Raw genomic sequence first — 24,558 nt, forward strand, 5'->3', positions numbered from 1 at the left:
TCACCATAACAACAAAATCCACTATTAGAAATCCACCCTCTGCTATCTCATTATCTCCTCTCCTCCCTCAATCCCATTGGCAGGGGCTGCCCAGGGAGGTTTGGAGCCCCCATCCCTGGAGGTGCCCAAGGAAGGGCTGGAGGTGGCACACACAGCTCTGGCATGAGGATCAGTCTCAGAGCAGATTTGATCATCTTGGAGATCTTTTCCAGCCTTGTTGATCCCATGACTCTATGATTTCATGTCAGATTTCTTTTTTCCCTGAAATTTTGCAGCTGCAGGTGTGTGTGCATTGTTCTCAAGGTGAAATGTGGGCACTCTTGTGTAGCTTGAGTGTGTTCCCTCTGTCTGGTTTGGGGTTTGTGTCACTGCTCCTTACTTGCCTGTAGCTGCTTTCTGCAGTTCATATTTTCTGTCAGTGGTGGGACAGCTTGCTTCTTAAGATTGTCCAGCAATGGGATTCAGTTGCCAGCAGCTGGAAAGGGTTAAGAATGGGCTTGCCTGGATTACAAAAAAGGCTGCATAAGCTCCTTGGCTTTCATTTTACAAACAAATGGATGAAACAAGGCAGCTCCAGGCCTTTTCCATGCCAGGAAACAGTGGGTGTGACTGATTTGCCAGGCTTCCTTGTGTCTTTGCACAATTTCCTTGATTTGCAGCTCTTCTGGATGTACTCCCTGCTGTTTGACAGGCTCCTCCTGGGGAAGGGTCAGGACTCACTCAAAGCTCCTGGCTGATACCTTGCCAAACCCTTCTGAGGACATGGATCCTTGGTCCAAGCAGTCAGTGTCATTTCATGGAGGAATTTTGCTTTTTAACTAGTTTTTATGAGGAAGCAACAGTGTCTTTTTAGGAAAGATTTCCACAATTACAAAACCACTGCTCCCCAAGCTCATTCAGCTGCTGCTTGCCATCCAGCTCTGCTTTTTGTGAACAGTTCCATTAGTGCTACAGAAAACTGGTGATGTCACCAGATGCCTTGTTGCAGTTTGCCTAAAATCCCAAAATTAATTCCCCAGGAAGGCACAATGTTATTTAAATCCCATTAACATATTTTAGCTGGTAACTTATCCAACCTGATCCCTTTCCATCCAACATGAAACCAGCTATTAGAGTCAAACCTACTTCGAGTAAGCTTTTGGATTTTATTTCCTGTATTTGATTCAGGTTTTTTTAAATTTGAAAGGCATTCAAAGGTAAAAGACTTTATTGTTGGGGGTTTTTTTGTTGTTATTGTTGGGTTGGTTTTTTTCAGTGAGATGTGATAGCTTGACTTTGCTCTATCCATGCCTTCTTCAGCTGAACAGGGAAGAAAAATATAAGGAAAGACTCAGGAGTTGAGATAAGGACAGGGAGAGATCCCTCACCAATTATTGTCATGGGCAAAACAACTTGGGGAAATCCATTGATTTTATTACAAAATCAAAGCAGGGTAATGGGAAGTAAAACAAATCTTAAGAACATCTTCCCACCACCCCTCCCTCCTTCCTGGGCTCTCCCTCCTCCCCTCCAGTGGCACAGGGAGACAGGAATGAGGGTTTGTGTTGTTTGTGCTGTTTGTGCTGCTGCTTGTTCCTCAGGGAGAGGAGTTGGAGTCCTTCCCCTGCTCCAGCATGGAGTCCATCCCACGGGAGACAGTTCTCCAAGAGCTGCTCCATCCCCTGGGCTGAGCTCTTCCTGAACCACTCCAAATGTGGATCCACTTCCACGGGGTCAGTCCTGCAGGAAAAGGCTGAGAATCCACCCCTATAACCCCTCACTGCCAGAGCCTTGCCACACAAACCCCATCCAGGAGAACTTTCCTTCTCTGTTTCAACATGAGTAATTGGCATTTGTATATTTTTGTGGCTTGGTTTTGTGAACAACAGTCACAGGATCCCCAGATAAATTCCAGTTGCACAGGATCTCAGGAGCTGATGTTCCTCAGGCACTGGCAATTTAAATGTGGTTATTTAATCCATACCTTTCAAACATAAAGATGCCCAAAAAGCCCTCACAGAGTGGAAGAGAAGGGAACATTTCTATTGGTCTTTCACACTCACCAGAGTAAATTCAGTGTTTGTAACTTCACCCAGTGATATTGGTTCAGAAATTTGGACCAGCACTCCAGGATTTCAATATCCACAATATTTCCCAGCCCAAATCTGCGTGAACAAAGATTTTTAGCTATTATGACATGAAAGCAAAGGGGCTAATCTTCTGCTCATGAATTCTTAAATAACAGTGTGTAAAATCCTGGAATACCTCATTTGAGAAAGGTTGCTATGCTTGGAAACTGTTGATGTTTTCAAGAAGAAATTTATCCCAGACTGCTTTGAAAGCTTTCTGTCTCAACATGATGACTCTCTTGTTCTCATAAAACCAGGGATATTTTTCTCCATGGAGCTAAGCAAGACTCAGGCATCTCCAGCCCTGACAGGATCTTCCTTGGCCCAGGGAGACACAGTAAAACAGATTTTTCTTTTCATTCTGGTATCTCCAGGAATTTGGAGGACAGCAGGACACTTCCTACACAAGCTTGTGCTTCTGCTTGGGGTTCAGCAGCCCCTGCCTCACACTTTTGGGGAGCAGCATTTCCTCTGGATGCCTTTCCCAATAGTTACGAATGTCACAGAATCCTTAAAGTTGGAAAAGACCTCTGGGATCATCAAATCCAGCCATCAACCAGCTCCACCACTACCATGTCCTCAAGTGCCACATCCACACCTGTCTTGCACAGTTCCAGGGGTGAGGACTCCCCCACTTCCTGAGAAGCTTTTCCAGTATTTCACAATGCTTTTGGTGAAGGATTTTTCCTTAATATCCAAGCTAAACATCTCGAGGTCATTCCCTCTCTTACAGTTGAAGACATCTTGCTGTTTCCTTTCCAAACCCACCAGTTCTGGATTCTTCTTGGACCTCCTTCCTCCACAGCTGCCACCAGGGCAGGCCAGGGCTCTGTGCTTGCCCTAAAATCCATTGGAGCAGTACAAGGATGCAATGTGGTATTGGCTCTCCTTTTGATCCCTGATAGTCTTTAGAGAAATCTATATCCAACCCCCATCATCATCATCAATGAAGTCTGTTGACCTTATTTTTGCATTTGGAAAGTCTGTGGTCTGACGCACAGAATTTTTTGGGGAGTTTGAAGGTTTTTGGATTTTTTTTCTTGCTCCTTTTTCTGTGTCATTACCAAAAGGCCTAAGAGAGGTTTGACAAGACTGCTGTGGCATGGAGTAATTGAGATTTCTCCTTTCTAAGCCCCAGGGTTGATTTAACTGATTCATGTGGTGTGGTGACAGTCATGGTGGCACCATTTGACTTTGGGGGACTGCTTAATTCCATCAAAATCAACCCAGCACCATGGCTTTCCATGGAGAGGGGTGGCCTGGCTGCCACCTTTCCATTACTCTGCCCTGGAATGCTCCTGATGGTTTAAAATGCTCAGCTGTGCTTCCCAAATTATTACTGTTCTGAGTTATGACCTGGAGCATTAAGATGCTTGTGGGTTTTCCCAGGAAAACATGACCTGTCACCATTAACAGTCTGACACAACAAACAATTAAGGATGCATTAATTTAGCAGGCAGCAAAATGCTTTTATTTCCCAAATAATGAGCTTTTAGTTGTAGATGGACAAAGTGGCACGTGAAGGAGAAAACACATTCCAAGCTCAAATTGTGTTCACAAATTGGGGTGTGTTTGGATGCAATTCCAAGGCAAGAATTCCTGTCTTCACCTTTCAGAGGGAGAAATTTGAAATGAATACATGGCTTTTGTCAGAAAAAGAAAAAAGACTTCTGTGCTCTTGATTTTTGGCTTGTGTGTGTCAGTTGATTTAGAGAGATGAAACAGGAGCTCCATTTTGTTGTCTTAGTTTATCTTGTGTGAAATAAGAGGAATTCCAACCTCCAAATGCTAATGTCTCATCCTAAAAATATTCATCCAGCACTTCAGAAATGGGATTTTCTGCCTGGCAAAGCAGATCAGCTCAGTTTGGTTTATAAATCCATTTGGGAATTAGGAATTAGGTTCTTAAAAGTTGTCAGTCATCCAGGGGATGTTCCCAACCCTCCAGTTCCAACCTTCCTTTTTAACATGTCTGAAGGAGCACCAGGGTGTGTTGTGGCCATGGTCACTTTGGAGTACTCATAAATTACTGGCAGGGTTCAGATTCTTTTTTTTTTTTTTTGTGTTAGAAGACTCAACCATCAGGCCACCAGACTCCATTGGAAGTCCAGGAGAAGCTGTCATCCATCCAGATGTTCAGGGTATATCCCAAGACTCACTGGATAGGGAAGATCAGGAGACCTGGCTCTGGGATAGTTTCTCTCAAAGACATGAATCCAAGATCTGCCCTTTTAGTCTGACTTTGCCCATTCCTTCTGCAATGAACACTTCAGGAAAAAACAACCCCTGCAGAGCCCAGGACTGGTTTGGGGCCACATTTCCTGAGGATACAGAGGTACCATCACCTTGGGAAGGCATCTGAGAGTGAAGCCAGTGCTCTGGGCACTGAAGGCAGGGATCAAACTGGATGCAGAGCTCTGCTGTTCTTGGAAGTAATGGGAAGAAGCAACAGTTGAAAAGTAGTGGGAACCACAGAGAACTGAGGGAATCTAAAGAAGCCTCATCTCCTTCCCTGGGAGGGTGGGCAGGCCCTGGCACAGGGTGCCCAGAGCAGCTGTGGCTGCCCCTGGATCCCTGGCAGTGCCCAAGGCCAGGCTGGATGGGGCTTGGAGCAGCCTGGGACAGTGGAAGGTGTCCCTGCCCATGGCAGGGGTGGCACTGGATGGTTTTAAGGTCCCTTCCAACCCAAACCAGTCTGGGATCCTGTGATTTCTGTGTTTTGCATTAAATCCTGGAAGTTAGACTTGGGGATTTTGGCTGTCTTAGAAGATCATTCAAAATTCAGAGCTAATGTCTCCCACGACACTTGAATTAATTCCCTTCCCTAAAGCAAACAGGTAGCCCTGAATCAAGGTAATTTAAACAAAGATTTACTTCTTGACTAGCATGCAGAGAATTCCTTAATTGCTGTAAATTTTCTGTTGCTCCTTGGAACTGTAGCTGTTTCTGCTATTCCTGTCTCTAGTCCACATGAGTTCCATTATCCAGCAAGAAAGAAGCTAGAGGGAATATTCCTAAATATATGAAAGGGAACAATATACACAGATCCATTTGATCTTCCTCCTTGAAAGAACTTCTCCTCAAATTATTTTCTTTCCAAGCTGTAATTAGAGACACTGCCTGTTACTAGAATTACCCCTTCACCTCAGGGTCTTATCTCCAAAATTTCTTTGCAGTCCAGCTTGTAGTTTCCTCTTTATAGCTCGGGGGGGTGGAGAGGGTTGGGAGATACTTCTTTTAAACTTCTCATGGGAGGAAAGAAGGTCTGAAAATAGAATCATAAAATTGTTACTTTTATCACCACTCAAATATAGTTTTCTTGAGATGAATATCAATAAATCCTGATATGGAGATCAGTAGAATTATTTGCCATTTCTTTTTTGATCAAATAAAGGCTTTACCTCCAACTGTATTATTTGCAAACTAATTATCTCTCAATATGACAGGTTTGTCTAAGAATTTGTCCAAATTAATAAACTTGCTCAACATCAGAGCCAAGAATGTTTTCTCTCCAAGGCATAGAATGCTCTCATCAATTCCCAGCTTCAATTTAAATGACAGGGTACAAATAAAATAAGAACAAAGTGGAATTTCCTTCAGATTTATCATCCATAACATTTATCAGGGCCTGGCATTCTTAGGATTTGTGCAGGCAATGTAAATTTTACAATTATTGCTTAGGGAAGAATTATCTATGTAAGAACTATTTGAGGGCCCCTAAAAAAGATATAAATTGCTGCTGTGAATCTTTTATTGATGTTCATTACAAAAGAGAAGTAAGCAGGGTTTCTCCAGTAATGAATAGGAAATGCTTGATATGAGGCTGAGATGATTTTTTCACTGGTTGAATTTCCAAGAATAGCTTTAGGATTCCCAAACCCTGCTTGATGCTTCTGTTGTAGTAAAGCCTCATCTTTAACCAGGCAAAGCAGTTTTCAAACCTTCCTGTGTTGGATTTGCATGAGGAATATCCCTGAAAAAATGGTTGTGTATTAGGGGTCTCTCATTATTTTAGGGAATTACTTTTTTAAAGAATTGTAGTGGTTTTTAAATATTTATTCTTTTTGTTGTTTCTATGCCTCTTTTGGCATCCTCCAAAAAACTCGGCAACTTTCCATAATTCTTTGAGAAATTTGTGAATTCATTTTCCAGGAAAGATGGAGAGAGACTCTTCCCAAGGGTATGGACACAGGGAATGGATTCCCACTGGCAGAGGGCAGGGATGGATGGGATATTGGGCAGGAATTGTTCCCTGGGAGGGTGGGCAGGCCCTGGCACAGGGTGCCCAGAGCAGCTGTGGCTGCCCCTGGATCCCTGGCAGTGCCCAAGGCCAGGCTGGATGGGGCTTGGAGCAGCCTGGGATAGTGGAAGGTGTTCCTGCCCATGGCAGGGGTGGCACTGGATGGGCTTTAAGGTTCTTTCCAACACAAACTGTGATTCCATGATTTTTATGTGACCTTAAAACCTTTGGACACTGCCAGGGATCCAGGGGCAGCCACAGCTGCTCTGGGCACCCTGTGCCAGGGCCTCCCCATCCTTCCTTATTTTCTGATCCAGTGTCAGTCTGAAAAGAGGTTCTGGTTTATCCCTGAACACGGGAAATGGTTATTTAGTCAGTGGGATTTTAGTGTCTTCTGACTTTTTCATGGTTCCCTGCAGGGATGATGATGTTGTTCCCAGTCCTGCTCCGTGCTGCAGTTCTGGAGAAGCCCCTGTAATTCATTCTGGTTGTCAAATAAGTGCTTTTTCAGCACAGCATATCAGTCTGAGGCTGGGAGCTTCAATAAGTCTTTGGAGCCATCTAATGGGGGTCTAAAAACATTTGGTTAATAATCTTTGATCACAGCCCTTTCTGGTGTTAATGAGAGAAGAGCTGCTCTCAAAGACACACAGGTGAGTCCCAGTAAGAGCCAAAGGTGGGCATTGCTGAGATAATAGTGAGATAACAAATGTTTGCTGCATTTGGGTGAAATAGGGAGATTTTGAAGTACTCCCATTTTCTTTCTCAGTTTGAGTGTTACTGATTTTTAGGAGGAGAACCCAGGGGTTTGCTGCTAACCCAGAGTCTGCTTTGAATGCTCCTTGTGATTTCTCTCACTTTTGGTCATTTGCTAAATTGTGAGTAATAAAAAAAGGAAGATAATTTGAAATATTGGTCTTAGTATGAATTCTGAATTCATTCACATCTGATAATCTTCTAAACTGTGACTCATATAAGAACAGGAATTACTTGAAATGTTGGTATGACAGGATCTTATTTTAATACACTTGCAAGTTTAGGGTGAGGAGCATTTGATAAAATTTTCCAAACTAATTCTACTATTTGACATCCCCATAAGGTGGTTTTTTTTTTCCCTTGCAAAATATTGTTTCTTTGCAAAAATCTTGCCTTTTAAATTAAGAAGTGAAAATTTAAATATGACAAGTGGAGCACTGGCCTGGGGGTGTTTGCTGACAGGGAGGGTGCTTAGGATGAGTAAAGAATGGCCAGGAATGTGAAAAATGCTGAAAATCCTTAGGCAAGAGTTGGGAAAAAATTCCAAACACTTTTTCCTTCCTCTCTGTCTTCCTCCTTATACAATCCTCTCAAATAGAAGAAATGCTGCAGATGATCAACCACAGCCCGTGAAAATTATCTGGAATGAAAAGAAATCTTTTCCAAATGGGAATTCCTGCCTTAGGCCATTGTTACTAAACACTGTGTTGCCTCAGTTCATCTCCCTGAATTTCATGGAGATGTGTTACTTTTGGAGAAGCTGATTTACATTCAGTGTGCATCACAGCAGAGCAAACATTCTGGAGTGGCTTTTGCATGGAGAAGAAGGTGGAAAGTGCATTTTCCTTTTAGAAGTGGAATGTGGGAATGGCAGTTTCAGGAATACTCAGCAAGTAACTGGGGCTCAGTAAACAGAAGCTGCCAGTCTGGGAGCACCTCGTGCTGGCTTGGTTCAAAATCCTCTGGGTTTTTGAATTTTTTTAAGTATAATTTTATGTAGATATGGGGAGCTCTTGGGACACTGAAACCACACCAGCTGGATCTGGACTGGGAAGAGCCTGACTCCAACACCAGCAGAGCACCAGAAGATGCAAGTCTCCATTCAGACTTTTGTTTGGGGTTCAATATGCTGAACACAATAATTTATTAAATACAGCAATGTGGGGGTTTGGTCTGGAGCTCTCAGTCTGTGGGAGCAGAGAAAAGGAATGTGACTCAAGCCAACACCTTTCCACCTTTTTGACTGGGAGAGAAAATTTCTATAGGTAGCACAGACATATTTTGTTGACATTTTATATTAAATATGGGTTAATTCTACTCTTCCCACCCCCTGGGATGTTAAAATTGGGTTGCAAAATAGAACATCAGGGTGGGGTGGGGAAGGATGATGCAGGAGGATAACACAGGATGACTGAGGATTAACTAAGCCACTTCCTCAGCTTAGTTAATCATCACTGTGGCATATTTTGTTTGATAAATCACTAATTTCCTTTTCACATTCTGCAAATTTTGATATTAACAGATTTTTCCCTCCACTCACAACAAAAGCTCCTTAAATCCTTCAAACACTGTATAAAAAGGAAAAGATACCTGATATTTATCATGCATCTCTAATATATGAGTCAGTCTTGAGCTTGTTTTGTCTTCTAAAAATCCACAATAACCTCTTGAAATGCTTCCCTTTTCACAAAAAAATGTTTAAAAAATTGATAATCTGCTGACCTATGATTCTGTCTAATAAGGGTTGGCACCTTGGAAGCTGTAAAATAAAGAATATATCCTTAAAATGTTCTTTTTCTGCCTAGACTTCGACTGCTACTGTCAATATAGTGGTGACAGATGTCAATGACAATGGACCAGTTTTTGACATGTTTCTCCCCAAAAACCTGTCTGTGCAGGAAGAGGAAGCCAATGCTTTTGTTGGTCAAGTAAGGGTAAGTCATTAAAATTGTTTGTTTTATTACCCAAGCTGTCCAGGCAGTGAGGAAAGAGCACAAAATAATTGTGTCTTGGACAAAAACCCATCCAAATATCTTCAGTTGAAATGCAAACTCTCCATCTGTGCCTACAAAGTCACATTTTGGGGCTTTAAAACATTGGGATTGTTTTCTTCTCTGTGCTAAATACTGAAAATGCTTTGTCACTTAAAAATAGCAGATTAAAATGCTTGGTTTTAGGACATTCCACTATAACAGATTTGCAGGGTTAAAACAGTGTTGCCACATTTTTAAATGATTTGTTTTGAGATAGAATTTCAGCATGCTGAGGAAATGACACCAGGGTGTTTGAAATTGTCATGCCTGGAGGAAATTTCAAGGCCATTAAGGGAAAAATCAGTTTCACCCTTTAGTGAAATAAATGCTGACCTGGCATAAAAATAGGGGATAGTGTTAATTTGAGGGTTTGAAGCTGTAAATTTTTTATGACACATGGGGGTCTTCTGGATGAAGGTTCAGTCTCTTGAAGAAAACATCACTTTTTTTTTTTTAATGTTTGTTTTTCCTGTCTCAAGGGAAGGAAGAAAATATTAATTAGAGGGTTTTTCAACCCAGAAGTTGAATTTAACTGCTGCACTGAGGCTGGATCCAGCAGGAGCTGTAGGTAAAAGAGGAATTAGGAAGAATTTTTCTGGAACTTAGGTGGAAAATATACCTTTTTTTATTTTTACAGCAGCAACCATATCAAGAGAAAATGGGAGCTCCTTAAGTAGAAGCTTAGAAAAACAGGACATTTGGGTACCATGGGAACCCAAACATCCATAATAATCACCTTCCTTCCCATCCTTATATTATTTAATAAGAAATCAGAGCTAGTCTTGGATAATGGATAAAGTTAGGATCCCTCAGTGCAATTAATTCAGTTTTGATAAATCTCTAAATTATTGCTCTGTTTTTTGTCATTACCTTCCTGTGTGGCTGTTTTTCATTTTGCATCCTAAAAGGCACAGGTGGAACATTTCCAATCAGTCCCAAATATCCTTCAAATCCATTTTGTGTTTTGCTGGGGGCCCTCAAGGCTCAATCACCTTCTCAAACACAAGCTTGCCTCTATTTTTAGCTGTGACAGAATTGTAAAATACAACAAGTTATTGCCACAAGAGGCTCTCTGGCTTCTAAATTAGTGCAATTTCTAAGTTGTGTGGAAATGAAAATATTTATTGAAGCCTTGGGATAGTTTATTCCTACTTGGAGTGACAGAAACTGCTTCTGTCATTTCCTGTCCTGGTTATCCCTGGATGGAGAGAGCTTTTTCTTTATAGCCCAAATACTGGGTTTATTTCTCCTGTCTCATGTTCAGAACTGCAAATTGATACAGAGATATCCATTGGAAATGCCACTCTGTGGTACAGAAAAGAGAAATTGGGGCATTTGGAGTTTTTTTTCTGTCTCCAGTGAGGTTACTGAAATAATGGTGATGAGAGTTTGGGTGTAGCTGTGTTGTTTGAGGATATTCCTTAAAAGCTGAACTAGCTTTTGGTGTGTTGTGCTTCACTGTAGGTAAAACCACAGCAGCTATGGGAATAGATTTTGTATGGAAGATTTAATGTGGATAAAATGTACTTAAAGGGCTAATTTAGGTGGTAATAGACTGGCAAAAGAAGAAATCCTTATAGTGTCGTGTGTTTTCCCTACCAAGAATTGATTAACAAAGCTGCTTTTCAGAAATCTTTTTACTCACTTCAAACAGAAATCTAAAATCTGCCAGAGCAAGCATTCATACAGAGGATTTTAAATAAAAAGACAGATTTTTTGGTGTCCCTTTCCATTTTGAATGCCACCTTGCATTTTATGTGGGGAAAAAAAATTAGCAAGAGATTTTTACCTTAAAACTCAAGATCTGACCCTGCTGCTCATGGGAGAAGAGAAGCTGGTGAGGAAGGACATGGAAAAGGTGCTCAAGCACTTTGATCTCTCAGGATTTTTGGCTCAGGAGCTTTGGTCTCAGGATTGGGTGCCTGGGCTCAGTGTCAGAATTCCAGAGGGGTTTTGGGAGGGATCATAAATCTCATCCCATTCCAGACCTGCCAGGGGCAGGGATGCCTTCCACCACCTCAGCTTGCTCCAAGCCTACCCAGGCTGGCCCTGGATACTTCCAGGGATGGGGATTCTGAGCAATTTGGGGGATCAATCTATCTGAGCACTCCCAGGAATAACTCCTGCCAGAGACAAGAGATTTCCATGCCATGCTTTGTTTTCCTGGGAAAGCTGGACTTTCAAATGGGTTCCCAAAGGGATTTTGATACTATGTGGGGGGTGGTTTCCCAAGGAGGTGTAGCAGGAAGGCAGTGAGAGGTTTCCTGTGGCAGAGGGAGGGTTTGGAGTGTTTATCCATGCAGGCAGGCAATGCCCACACTTGGAAGTGCTCTCCCTCTCTGGCAGCTCTGCTGCCAGCTGGAGCAGCTGGAGGCACTGGCATGGGAGTGCTGCCTGTGGGCATTCCAGGAGCCTGCTGAAGATTAAAAGAACAAAAGCCAGACAGGATAATGCTGCCAGTGGAGCAGATGTGTTTCCAATCCTTTTATTTCACACTGTGTTCTCTAAATTGTGGCAGCCAGAGGTGGATTGGATTTCCTGCTGCTCCTTCCCCCTCTGATCCTGGGGATCCCCCAGCAAGGCAGGAGCACAACTGCTGTGTGGAAGTCTCCACAAAGGGCCCCCAGGAATCCAGAAACTCCAACTGGAAACTGGAGAGTGAAATTCAGGCACTTTCTTGCAGTCTAAAGCAGCTGGAGATGGGGCATCAGGATGATCTGCTTTGTGCTCTGCACTTCAATCAATCACAGGGGCATGGGAGGGGAGAGAGATGGAATGACACTTAGGAAAGAGATCAATATATTGATCTGCAGGCATGTTCACACCCTTGGGCAGGGAAGACAGTCCCCTGCAGTTTGTTGCAGGCTCTAAAAAAAGCAGTCTGGGTTTAAATAAAATGCTGATGGGGCCCTGGAGAGGAGACATCCTTTGACTGAAGTTATTATTCATGTGGAGTTTTATTTATATCCAGATTCTTCCACCCAACCCCATAATTCATTTATTGTTGGATATTTTGGTGTCATTGATCAGCACTGTTTGAAAACTCCAGCATGAATGTGTTGCTATCAAGGAAAGATAGTGATAGGAAAGGAAATGAGATGGAAAATGGGGATAAAGAATTATGTGCTCAAGTATCACTGGCACTTGGATCTTCCCTAAATAAATTAAAGGATAAATTAATTCCAGTAATGAGAGCAGTTTGCAGGGTGTGTGGTACCTCTGTCACCTGCTTGGTTTTAAGTTACAAAAGAAATGCTTTAAGAAAGTGTTTTTTTAGGATGGATCTACTCTTCCTACTGGAAAAGATGGGAAAGCTTGGGGGGATTTTTTTGGTTGTACTGTACTAGACCTCCTGAATGCTGATGAAATGTAATTATTTCCCAACAGAGCTTTCTGTTTGGGGGTATCAATGAATTCTTACAGGCTCCTATTTTTATTTAATAAATTCATAAGCTGATAAACCCTGGATCTAAGGCCTGATTTAAATTTCACGGCTGTTGGGTAAAGCTTGTTGTGTTGGACTAAATGACCTCTCAGAGATCTCTCAAGCAGCTCATTCTGTATTTCTACAAGCAGGAAAATTCCTCAAAATGCTGGTGAAGAATTATTGCCCATGTGCATGAAATGGTTGGGATGGGATGAGCTTTAAAGTCCTTTCCATCCCAAAGCATCTGTGACTCTATTATTTTATTACATTACAATATCTTGTGGAAAAATCTGGTAAGGAATCTGAGTTTTCCTAAATCCCCACTCCATTGTTTTTGGTGTGAAGGCTGTGATTTCCCAAAACCTGCACTGCAGATTACACCTTGTCTGTGTTAAAAACACAGGCTCCTGAAATTAAATTCCCAAATTTCCTGGACTTTAAGACAACTTGAAGGAAAATTAGAGGTGGAGGGAAAAGGAGAAGACCAGGAAAAAAGGGGATTTAATGTCAGGAGAGGAGAATCCAGGAGGAAGAGGAATTAAAATTAGAGGTGGAAGAGATAGGACAAGGCCAGGAAAAAAGGGAATTTAATGGCAGGAGAGGACAATTCAGGGAGGAAAGGACTTAAGCCTTTGGGGAAGAGTAAAATCACAGGCTCTGAAGTAAATCTCAAACCCAGAGTGAGTCCAGGACTCCTGCTCACTGCATGACCCAGTGCCTAACAATGCAGTTTGAATTCATCTCATAGGTGAATAGATGTAAAACCAACAGGAGAAGCTGGGATTTGAGAGTCAGGATCCATAAAAAAAGCTAATCAGACCCCAAAATCAGAGAATCAGAATGTGGCAGGTGAACTCCAAGCAGAGAAAGTTCAGACTTAGTTTCTTATAAGTGGTGGAAGATCACTGGGGGAGAACCTTGGCAGTATCATTTCCTTTAGTTTATTAAGAAATTTGTCCCCAGGAAGGGTAGAAAGGACTTTAATAACTCAAGATCCTTGTGGAGGTGCTTGTCACAGAAAGAATTTCATGTGTTTCTAGTTGGATTTTCTTGTTTGTTAACAGGCAAATTCCTCTTAAAACAAGATTGATGTCTCAAGTCCAAAACTGTGGCATCAGGGGAAAGAGATGGGGTCATAGGTTTGGGCTATTTATTTCCATTCCAGATCATCAGTGTTAGACAGAATTACCTCTTCCTGCTGGCACCAGGAATTCCTGGAGGATATTTGGCAGCACTGGCTCATCTTTTTCCACTGTTCCTTGAATTTAGGTCAGCTTGGGCACAGATGGAAGAGGTTAAAAAAGCTCCTTGCCACCTAGAACTGGCCTGTTAAGTGAAAGGGATTTCAAAAGCTGTGCTCTTGTCTTCCCTGTTCCAAATATTTATTATATTTGTGCATTCATTTGCCCTCCAAATACTATTTTTGCTTTAGTGCAGTGGAAATATTGATATTTGTAAACAGCACATTCATGGCAATTGACTGTTGAGAGTCCAAGTTCTTGGAAAAGAAAGGAAATCTTGTTTTTGTCCACTGACACTTTATATTTTGGGATGCCTTTAAGCTCTGTTATTTCTTTCAGCTTGATGCCAAACTAAATCTTCTGAATCAGTGACTTAATGTCTCTGATTCATGCCCTTTCAGGATTTTGCTGCCTGATTTCCACCCCTGGAAGTGTCCAAGGTCAGGTTGGATGGAGCTGGGAGCACACTGGGATAGTGGAAGGTGTCCCTGCCCATGGCAGAGGTGGCACTGGATGGGCTTTAAGGTCCCTTTTAAGCCAATGTCAAGAGAAATTCCAAAAACAACTTAAAATTGGACTGATATTAGAAAAATATCTGGGAGCCCAGCTAAATGTGGAGATTTTAAACAGTATATTCCATCTGTAATTTAGAAAGTTTTTGTTTTACCAGGGCTTTTTGGTGTTTTAGTTTTTTCTAGTGTGCAAATGCACTGGTTTACTCCCTTGATCATATCATTGCCAAAGAACACACTCATCAAAACCCCAAATTTTTAATCCTCCTTCAAGGACAACCAAGTTTCCAAGGTTAGGATTTTGTTGTGTGCCAGCCTAGAGAAAGCTGGGCTGGCTGAAGCTGTGGAGCATTAAAATGTGATTAACTCATGTAGGAGGTTCACCAGCCCATCCAGTGATGGGTTTGCAGCCAGGAGCTTTTTGGATTTTCATTTATTTTCATTTATATCTGCTCTTAGGGTTTAACTGCTCTTAATGCACAGCTTTGTTTGGAATCACATTTAATTGGTTTTGAAATTAACCCTCCAGGTGCATTGGACTTAGCACAGACCGTGGAAAACCATGGAGAGCATCCAGGGTTCTTCTGGCTTGTCTAATGCCTAAAAATATGGCAGTATTTGAAAATTTACAGGGTGTTTCCTTTATCCTGCTCTGAGTAGAGTGAAGAATAAGCTGCCATGACCTGGGTATTCAGCAGGATGCTGAAATTCCTAGAGAATAGCCACAAAACCTGCAGGATTTTTCCAAAGGATGTGTGTGCACTTTGGTCTAAAAAGAAGTAGAGCTTGCCTTGAAATTGCAATTCCTTCCCAATATCCCATCCATCCCTGCCCTCTGGCAGTGGGAAGCCATTCCCTGTGTCCTGTCCCTCCATCCCTTGTAAAGAGTCTCTCCATCTCTTCTGTAGCTCCTTCAGGCACTGTAAGGTCAAAATTAGGTCACCCAAAGCTTCTCTTCCCCAGGCTGAACAATCCCAGTTCTCCCAGCCTTTCCTCCCAGCTAAGGAGCTCCATCCCTCTAAGAAAATTTAAAAAGTGAAAGGCTTATAAAAGCAGCCAAGAAGCAACAAGAGAGGAAAAGCCTTTCAGAACTTTAAGAAAGAAGGAAAGTCCAAACTTTTATGGATGACTGATGTTCCCTCCTTAAAATACTTATAAATATTTGGTTTATGACCAAGAGGTCAGGCACATTTCAGATATTTGTGGCCTCTGACTGCATCTGGGAGATGTTAATTTTGTCCTGTGGGCACAAACTGTAGTCTCCCTGCAAAACAAGTACAAAATCCAATCTAACACTCCCACCCACACTTGATTTGCTGTTTGTCACAAATGAGGGGCTTGGGAATACTTCCAGCCCAGAGTAATAAACCCATTAAACCCTCAATAATAAACCTATTAAACCCCTAGTAATAAAAAAATCATTTTATTTGCCATGAGAACAATAATTCTCACCAACAGCATCATTTGGATCCTCCAGCACAATTCCTACTTTGAGCTGTGGAGTTTGCTGGGGGTATTGTCCAAAATCAGGAGTTTGGTTGGCTTGGGTAGGGACTGTGGGGAACTTTTCCTCCTGAAGAAGAGAAATTTAAACTGAAAGAAGCTGTTTTTGTGGCTGAGTGGTCCCTAAGAAATGTTTAAGCCTGCAGGAAAGGGGGATACTCACTGTGCTGGCTCTGATTTGGAGACAAGTAGAATAACAACCTTGTTTGGCTGTTTTCCTGCTCCAACATTCCAGGCACAAATCCTCAATTAACCTGCCTAAATCCTCTCACCATCATGAGCAAGAGCTGAGGGTATACTAGGAGGTTTCTTTTGCAAAAGATGATAATGATATAATGAATATTGTTGACAATCAAGCCCTTGTCATTACATCTCAGAGTTAATGATCCTTCAGAGGTGTCTTAGTCATTCTGTTCTCCCAGAACTGTGTTTTCCTGCTGTTTGAGATGGAGGGAGATAATTTATTACTCTGGAACACTGTTGGTTTATATTTCTGAGGGTTTCCTGGTAATGTGGAAGCAGAGCTGGTAGCACAAATCTACATTTACCACATGAGGTAAAGACATTCACCTTGTAGGTGATGGCATCTCTAATAAATGTGGGATGTATTTTCTGGGAATGTCATTTATAGTCCCATGTTTCCAGGTTTGTTTTATCGTGTACAGTACTTCATGAATTAGAGATGGAAATAAGAGTCATCCTGGAGATCTGAGGAGTCACCAGAATAACAGCAGTACTTGCTCTGTCCCTTTGGATGGACACATTTTTCCTGACTCTGGATAAACACCAGGATGTGTATCCTGGGCTCATCTGGCATCTCCATGGAAAGGGTGCTCAGGCCTTGGCAGGGGCTGCCCAGGGAGCTTTGGAGTGCCCATCCCTGGAGGTGTCCAAGGAAGGGCTGGAGGTGGCACTCAGGGCTCTGGGCTGGGGACAAGGTGGGCACTGGGCACAGCTTGGGCTCCATGGGCTGGGAGGGATCCTGGAATTTTGTGAATCAAACCAGTCCTGCAGGATGTGGCAAAGGTGTTTCTGCCTAAGGGTGTGCACAAATGAGTTCCCAACATTCATAATTATGTTTTTAGGAACCCAGTTGCAAAGCCTGCCATTCATTTGAATGTAATTTTAATTTCCTTTCCTAAACAAGAACTTTATCTATTCTAAAACATCCTTCCAAACTAACCTGATACAAAACTCTCATGTCTCATGAGAATTTTTGTCACTGTTTCCAATTTATAAGCATATTTCAGATTACTCATGGAGATTCCTATGGGGTTTTTTGGTTTGCTTGTTTTGGTTTGGGATTTTTTTTGTTGTTTAGATCTGTTATTCCTACAGAGGAAATTGAATTGATTGGAAATTAGGCAAATCCAGCTGACAGGTGTGGATTAGAAGGATGCTACTTACCTATGGACCAGTCAGAATGAAGCTGTAGCAAGTCCACCTTAGCCTATGGGTGTAATGCAGGGAAGAAACACAATTTTTTTTTTCCTTAACAGCAATTTTAATTAACTTTTAATTGATTTCTAGCAGGATAAATAGTTTCATTACCAAGCCTTACAGCAAACACCATCACCAGAATTAAGCATTCCCGGCAACTCTTCTGAAAACAAAACATGCAAATCTCTTATGATCTTCACAGATGTCATTCATGAAGGCAAATAAATGAGAATACCTTGCTCACAGAATGCCCTTTTGTTTAATTTGCTTAACATTGTTCATCATGCCCTAATTTAATTAAGAGGAGGCAAAATAACAGGTCAGCATTTCAACCTGAGAGCTCTATGAAAACCTATTAATTTTGTCCATCCCTTTAATTATGTGATAACAAGAATTATTTGGCTGACACTGAAATCTAAGTCTTGGTTCAGTATGTGAGAATAAAGATCCCAACTAAAGAAATCAAGATGGTTTTCTGTGGCAATCACCAGCCTCTTCTGAGCACAGGAGAATGAGGATGAAATATGATAATGTTTGGGTTTGAACAACAGGATGAACAAAGAGAAATTTAAGTAGTTCTTCAGAGAGCAGCAATGAAAACATCACTGAGTGTGACAAATGTGTTAAGTGGAAAGAAACTTTCTAACTGATGTGTCCCTTCTGTCTGTCTGCATCCATCCTTCATCTAAATTCATATTCCATAAGGATTTGGGAAGCAATGAAACGATACATCAGTGTTAAATAAAAATTCCTCTCAGACACCACCCAATCCTGAGGATTCTTCAGCATTAGAATTATCTGAAGGCTTGGCTTCACAAGTACTAAATTCATCTTCTGTTGAAGTTTGGGGAGTCACAGGGTAGAATCCCAGAATCATTTAGGTTGGAAAAAGTTGCAGGATTGAATCCAGCCTGTGCCTGATCCCCAGCCCAGAGCCCTGAGTGCCACCTCCAGCCCTTCCTTGGACACCTCCAGGGATGGGCACTCCAAAGCTCCCTGGGCAGCCCCTGCCAAGGCCTGAGCACCCTTTCCATGCAGAAATTCCTCCTGCTGTCCAAGCTGAGCCTCCCCTGGCACAACTTCAGGCTGTGTCCTCTTGTCCTGTCAAAAGTTTGCAAGGCTGAGCTAGCTGTGCCTTTGCTGCTGAAGAAATCCAGCTGGGATTCAGTTAGCCTGCCTTCTGTCGCTGGGAATGGAGCCCTTTGTTTCTGTGGGATGTTTTATCCTCAGTCAAAGGTCAGAGAGAGCTTTGGCTGCCCCAGACAAGCCCTCCTGGACACGACAGATTGGGCAGAATCCTTCCCCGCCTCACCAGATTTCTCTCCTCGGAGATTTTCCAGTTCGTGCGTTAATCCGTGGTTTTCCTGCTGTCTCTTCAGGCCACAGATGCAGATGCTGGGGTGAATGGGCAGGTCCATTACAGTCTGGCAAACTTCAGGAACCTTTTCCGGATCACGTCCAACGGCAGCATTTACACGGCCGTGAAGCTGAACAGGGAGCTGAGGGATTCCTACGAGCTCATCGTGGAGGCCACAGACGGGGCTGTGGATCCCCGGCGCTCCACTATCACTTTGGCCATCAAGGTGCTGGATATTGATGACAACAGCCCCGTGTTCACCAACGCCTCCTACACGGTCTGTGTGCCAGAGAATCTCCCACCAGGAACTGTCTTCCTGCAGCTGGAGGTAAGGGAGGTCAGCGAGTGAAGGTGTGTGTGTGTTTGTTCTGCAATGTTCAGGGTTCTTCTTTAACTTGGCAGTGAGACTGCAAGAAAAGACTGTGAACTGGAGCATGGGGCAAGGTTTTTTGCCCAGAGCAGCTGTGGCTGCCCCTGGATCCCTGGAAGTGTCCAAGGCCAGGTTGGATGGGGCTTGGAGCAGCCTGGGACAGTGGAAGGTGTCCTGCCCATGGTTGGGCTTTGATATCCCTTTCAACCCAAACCATTCTGGGATTCCATGATTCTGTGATTCTGAAAAACACTTGCTCTTTAGCCTGGTACCAAAAAAACCCTTTAAAGATAAGGTTATTTAAGAAATAATAGTGATTAATAAAAACAAACAATGAAACAGCAAAACCTACTCTGCCACTGTCTACACAGGCAGACAGAGATAGGCCAAGGGGAAGAGATTTAAGCTAAAGGAGGAAAGATAAAAATGAGATGTTAGGAAGGAATTGTTCCCTGGAAGGGTGGTGATAGGCTGTCACAGGGTGCCCACAGAAGCTGTGGATCCCTGGCAGTGCCCAAGGCCAGGCTGGATGGGGCTTGGAGCAGCCTGGGATAGTGGAAGCTGTCCCTGCCCATGGCAGGGGTGGCACTGGATGGCCTTTGAGGTTCATTCTAACCCAAACCATCCTGGAATTCTGTGATCTTGGCAGTGGCCAGTAGCAGGTGCCCAGGGAGAAGAACTAAGATGAGATTCAGGTTCCACTGCCATTTCCCCAGAACACTGTTGTCATTTCCCATAGTTTGAACTTTCAGTAAATTTCATGCCTCGTGTCTGTGCGCATTGAATACAATTCCAGCAACACAACTAAACTCAGGATGTTTGCAACAGTTCTCCCTTTGAATCCCAGAGGGATATTTTGTGAGAATGGATTGTGTTTGATGTCCCTGTGTTCCCTGCAGGCCAAGGACGTGGACCTGGGTGCTGATGTGAACTATCAGATCCGCACTGAGGAAGCCCGGCAGTACTTTTCCCTGAACAAGCACACAGGAGAGCTGTCACTCCGGAAATCCTTGGATTATGAATCCTTCTCTGACACAGAGGCAACCTTCACCTTCCTCGTGGAAGCCTTTGACAGCAAGGGCACGATGCCTCCCGGGCTGGCTACTGTCACCGTCAGGGTCAAGGTAAAGGGGTCGCTCCTCAGCCAGCAGCATCCTCTCCCATCGTGCCAGAATATCCCATCCCCATGAAGGTGTCCTTAGGAAACACCAGGACTCCCTGCTCTCCTGCACCTCACTTGTATGAGTCTTACTCTGCCAGCAGTTTGTTCAGTTAAACACACACTTTGTAACAGCTGCAAATATTTTCCCATGTGCAATTACATAGGTAAATCCTGGATTTATGAAATCAGAGAACACCTGACACAAACATTTTGTCCTTTAGAATCCCTAAAAGACTGAAATAAACCCCTCATGGAATTGTTTGCAAAAAGTGACACTATCACTTTTCAGCCCACAAATTGTAATTTTAAGGCCCACTGGGGTGTATTGAGTGCTGGTGTGGCACAGCACGTCTCGGATTCCAGATTCTGCTGCTGAAAAATCCAGCTCTGCAAAGGAACAGCCTGATTTAGTGTCTTGCACCGTGAACTGCAGTGAGTTACAGCCTCACCTCAGGGTTTCAGGGGCCCTCCCAGGAATAAAGGGATGCTGGTATCTGGGAATGATCCACAAATGAAGTGTTTGTAGCTGGGACAGCAGCACTTCCCAATCTTCCTTTGCCTGTGTCCAAGAGGAGAGGAGAGCTCAGATGCCTTAATCCTACCCCTGGCATTCCCAAAGGTGCAGTTCTGTCAGTCCTTTTGAGCAGTTGCTTGAGTTTTGTGAACTGTGGAAGAGAAGAGACTTTAATTGCTCAGATTTTAGTAAAGGAGCAAAAATTGTAGCAGGACCAAAAGCAATGGCTCAGAAATGTTCAGTTTAAATGTGTCTGTGAAAAGTGTTTGGCAGTCTGGAGTTCAGCCTGTTCTGGAGCTGCAGGTGCTTGAATTGCCACGTGGTTTTAAGTAATTCTGTGTGTCAGTCTCTACTGAGCTCACAATTCTTTTAGGACAGTAAATGTCTCCCATTATTAGCTCTGGTGACAATGCCAGAACACTTCTATGATGTCTCTTTGTCTGCAAAATGTCTCAGTGTGAGGTGCAGGTCACCTGTTCCCAACTAATCTGTGCTTTTCCCCAGCACATTCCACATCATTCATGGGAAGTAGCTTTTCCATCATTCCCTGAGCTTCTTCTGTTGGACTTTTACAGGGCAAGTTGCTCAAACCTCAATTTTTCTCCTAAAATAAACCTTTTCCCAGCACACTGAATTTTTGAAATAATAGTTTGGGTTGGTTTGAGTGGACTTGTTGGGGTTTTTGAAAGGTTTTCAGGTAGGATTGTGTAGAGAAGCCATTGTCTGTTTGATTGTGTGGTTGATTGTATTAATTAATGTCAGGGAAAATTACAGTTCAGCTTAGTGGTATCTGTACCAGAAGCTTGTGCCCTCTCAAAGAAATAGGGAATTTAAGGCAGAGATCAATAGGATCTCTGGAAATGCTCTCCTGGAAACTCTTCCCACACATGAGCAACAAAATGGGAGCGTGATGATGCTTTGGAGAGGCTGGAATACCAGGCTGCAGCCAGAAGTAACAATTTTGGAGTGAAAAGTGTTTGGCTGGGGGCAGAACAGGGCCTGGGAAGGAGGACAAGATAAGTGAGAAAGAAAATAAATCCAATTTAAGGTGAGTGTTTTCATAGTCAGTGACAGGCTGAGTTTTGCAACAGATCAAGGGATATAAACAAATATTATTTAAGCGCTAGGATGAAGGTGGTGCTTAGGTTCCAGCCTGGAGTGAGAGCAAGGACAGGGGAATTTTGAGTGGCACTTGAGAGAATGGAGGAGGACTTGTGGAAAAAACAGATTTAGTATCTCAATGTGTTGGGCAGCTGTCATTAGTGGGTTTTATGTTCAGGTGACAGATATTTTGAACCCTGGTTACAAGAGGTGTCTGGATGGTTTATCTGAGCTTAAAGATGAAGTTCCCAGATATAAAATTCACAGGGATGGGGGGAGAGGGTAGAGGGTGAAGGCAGAACTGTGTGCTGCTCCTGTTTGAGATGGGAAGGATCCTCAGGACACCTGATCCAAGAGTCAGAGCAGCTGGAGCAGGGTGCAGAGTCTTGAAACCAAGTGAGAACAAGAACAGGCCACCCCTTCCCTCCCACTCAGCATCCTCTGCTCCTGCTGCAGGAACTGGATGTGCTTCCTCTGAGCAGTTCCTCAGCTTTCTTTTATTTAGAGGCTGGGCTTTAAGTAATTACTTTATTACAGGGTTTGAGAGCCCAAACAGGAACTAAAGCAAGTGCAGATGCCCCACAGTCCCCAACATAAGAATACAAAATTGAGCTAGAGGGAAACAGAGGCAGTGCTGGGGCCAAGCTCATGTCACCATCACAGATCCAGCCCCTCCAACCCTCAAAACTTTATTTGTGTTATTACTGAGGTCTCCAGCCCTCTGGGGCTCCCTCTGCTCTGCTCACATTTGTCATTTCTCCCAGCCCAGCTCTTCACTTCAAGCACTGTAATTTTTCCTGGGTAATGGAATTCTGTTAAGCAGCTATGGATTCCTGATGGTGTCGTCCATCATTTGTGTGATATCCAGCAGAATGAGCACCCCCAGAGCCCCCTGCTCCCTGTGGCTGCAGGAGGGGGATGCACACTGGGCTGTTCTTTGGACTCTGAGCCCTTGGCATGACAAGTTACAAATAGTTTGTATTAACCTGCCCTGAACTAGGTCAAGGCACAGATTGCAGAGCAGGGCTTTCACTGCAGGAGGAATAACTTCATCTCCAGCCTCATGGTGAGATGAAACAAGTGATTTGCCTCTGCTGCAGCCAAAGGCTCCTTGCATTGTAAGGATGTCCTAGGACTCCTTTGGCAGAGAAAGCCAGAGGTAAATCAATGAATTCATAGACTCATTTAGTTGGAAATGACCTCTGAGATGGCTGAGTGAAACCATTAACCCTGCACCACTAAACTGTGTCCCCAGATGCCACATCCACACATCTTCTGAGCACTGCCAGGAATTGTAACCCCACCTCTGCCCTGGGAAGCCCCTTCTAAAATCTGGCCACCCTTTGGGTGAAGAAATCTTTCCTGATACCCAACCTGAACCTCCCTTGGCACAGCTTGAAGTTGTTTCCTTCTGTCCTGTCGTTGTTCCCTGGGAGAAGAACCTGATCCCCACCCAACTCTCAGGGAGTCATAGAATGATAATTGTTGCATCCATTCAAATATTTCCAAGGAAGAATAGTCTAATTGGCACTGATTTCTTACCATCACCTCAAACAGACCAAGATTTTTCTCTTTTCCCTGTTCTCAGATTCCTTTTGCTGCTTTCTTAACTTTTCCCCTGAAGCTGCAAGAAGGCACGGGGTGTTTGGGAGGGCTGAGTTGGTTTTACTTCTTGTTGTACCCACACACATCCCCTCACTATCCAGATGATTCCCAGTACTGGAAAAAGCAAAAGCCTTGCAGTTCAAATTATTAGGATTTAGCATTTGGAAGCAGCTGCTGTGGTAATAGGGTTTGTTAACAGAAACAGTTGCTCTTGAGTAATGCATTCCTGAACACAAATAATGAGAATTTCTGTATCATGGGGCCTGTAAGGTCTCTGCATGCTTTGTGCTGTGTCCTCCTCTTATTATTACCAGCATTATTTTTGTATTATTTTCCCTCTTTCTTGTTTGTAGAAATGCTTTTCTCCTCCTTCTGAGCTGGGGATTGGTTTGCTTTGGAATTTTTCAAGGACACTGTGTAGTGGAACAAAGCCATTGTCTTAGGTGAAGGATTCAAAGTGAGAGAACAACAAGAATAGCTAAAACCAGAGGGTTCTAGTTCTAATAATGCCAAAAAAATGAGGATGAGGGGGTGGTGAGGTGACTGAGAACTGGCTGATCACAGGGGCTGTGATCAGTGGCACAGGGTGTGGTTGGTGGCTGTCACTGGGGGTGTCACCAGGGCTCAGTACTGGACCCAGGATTGTCTAAATTGTTCATCAATGACTGGGGAGAACAGGCTGGGGGGGGGCTCTGCTGGAGGGAAAGGACCTGGGGAACAGCAGAGTGTCCTGGGGATCCTGGGGACACCGAGCTGTCCCTGAGCCAGCAGAGTGTCCTGGGGATCCTGGGGACACCGAGCTGTCCCTGAGCCAGCAGAGTGTCCTGGGGATCCTGGGGACACCGAGCTGTCCCTGAGCCAGCAGAGTGTCCTGGGGATCCTGGGGACACCGAGCTGTCCCCTGAGCCAGCAGAGTGTCCTGGGGATCCTGGGGACACTGAGCTGTCCCTGAGCCAGCAGAGTGTCCTGGGCCCAGGGAGGCCAGTGGGATCCTGGGCAACAGGAAGAGCCACTCAGTGAATATCTTTTCCCATGTAAAGAACAGAGCAGCATCAGAAAACTTACAGGAAGGTTAAAAAAAAAATCAGCTGGATTGCCTCCAAAATATTTCTCATTTATGGTGACACTAATGGAATAAGTGGCCTGGGGTTGGGCTCCAGTGCTGGTAAACAGATTTCTTTCTTTCCTT

The 24,558-nt window shown here is 43.5% G+C and overlaps 1 protein-coding gene across 2 annotated transcripts in view; it reads left to right on the forward strand.

Annotated features, from left to right (window-relative positions):
• The window catches only part of PCDH15 (protocadherin related 15), a 643,053-nt gene that overhangs the window by 533,115 nt on the left and 85,380 nt on the right, over window positions 1–24,558 (forward strand). For both annotated transcript variants that reach the window (XM_056495514.1, XM_056495516.1), the window contains 3 exons: window positions 8,910–9,038; window positions 18,640–18,945; window positions 19,887–20,111. In XM_056495514.1, the coding sequence (XP_056351489.1) occupies window positions 8,910–9,038; window positions 18,640–18,945; window positions 19,887–20,111 (660 nt within the window). The remainder of the gene's footprint in view (window positions 1–8,909; window positions 9,039–18,639; window positions 18,946–19,886; window positions 20,112–24,558) is intronic.

The sequence above is a fragment of the Oenanthe melanoleuca genome, chromosome 6 (assembly GCF_029582105.1).
Source record: "Oenanthe melanoleuca isolate GR-GAL-2019-014 chromosome 6, OMel1.0, whole genome shotgun sequence".
Lineage (NCBI taxonomy): Eukaryota > Metazoa > Chordata > Aves > Passeriformes > Muscicapidae > Oenanthe > Oenanthe melanoleuca.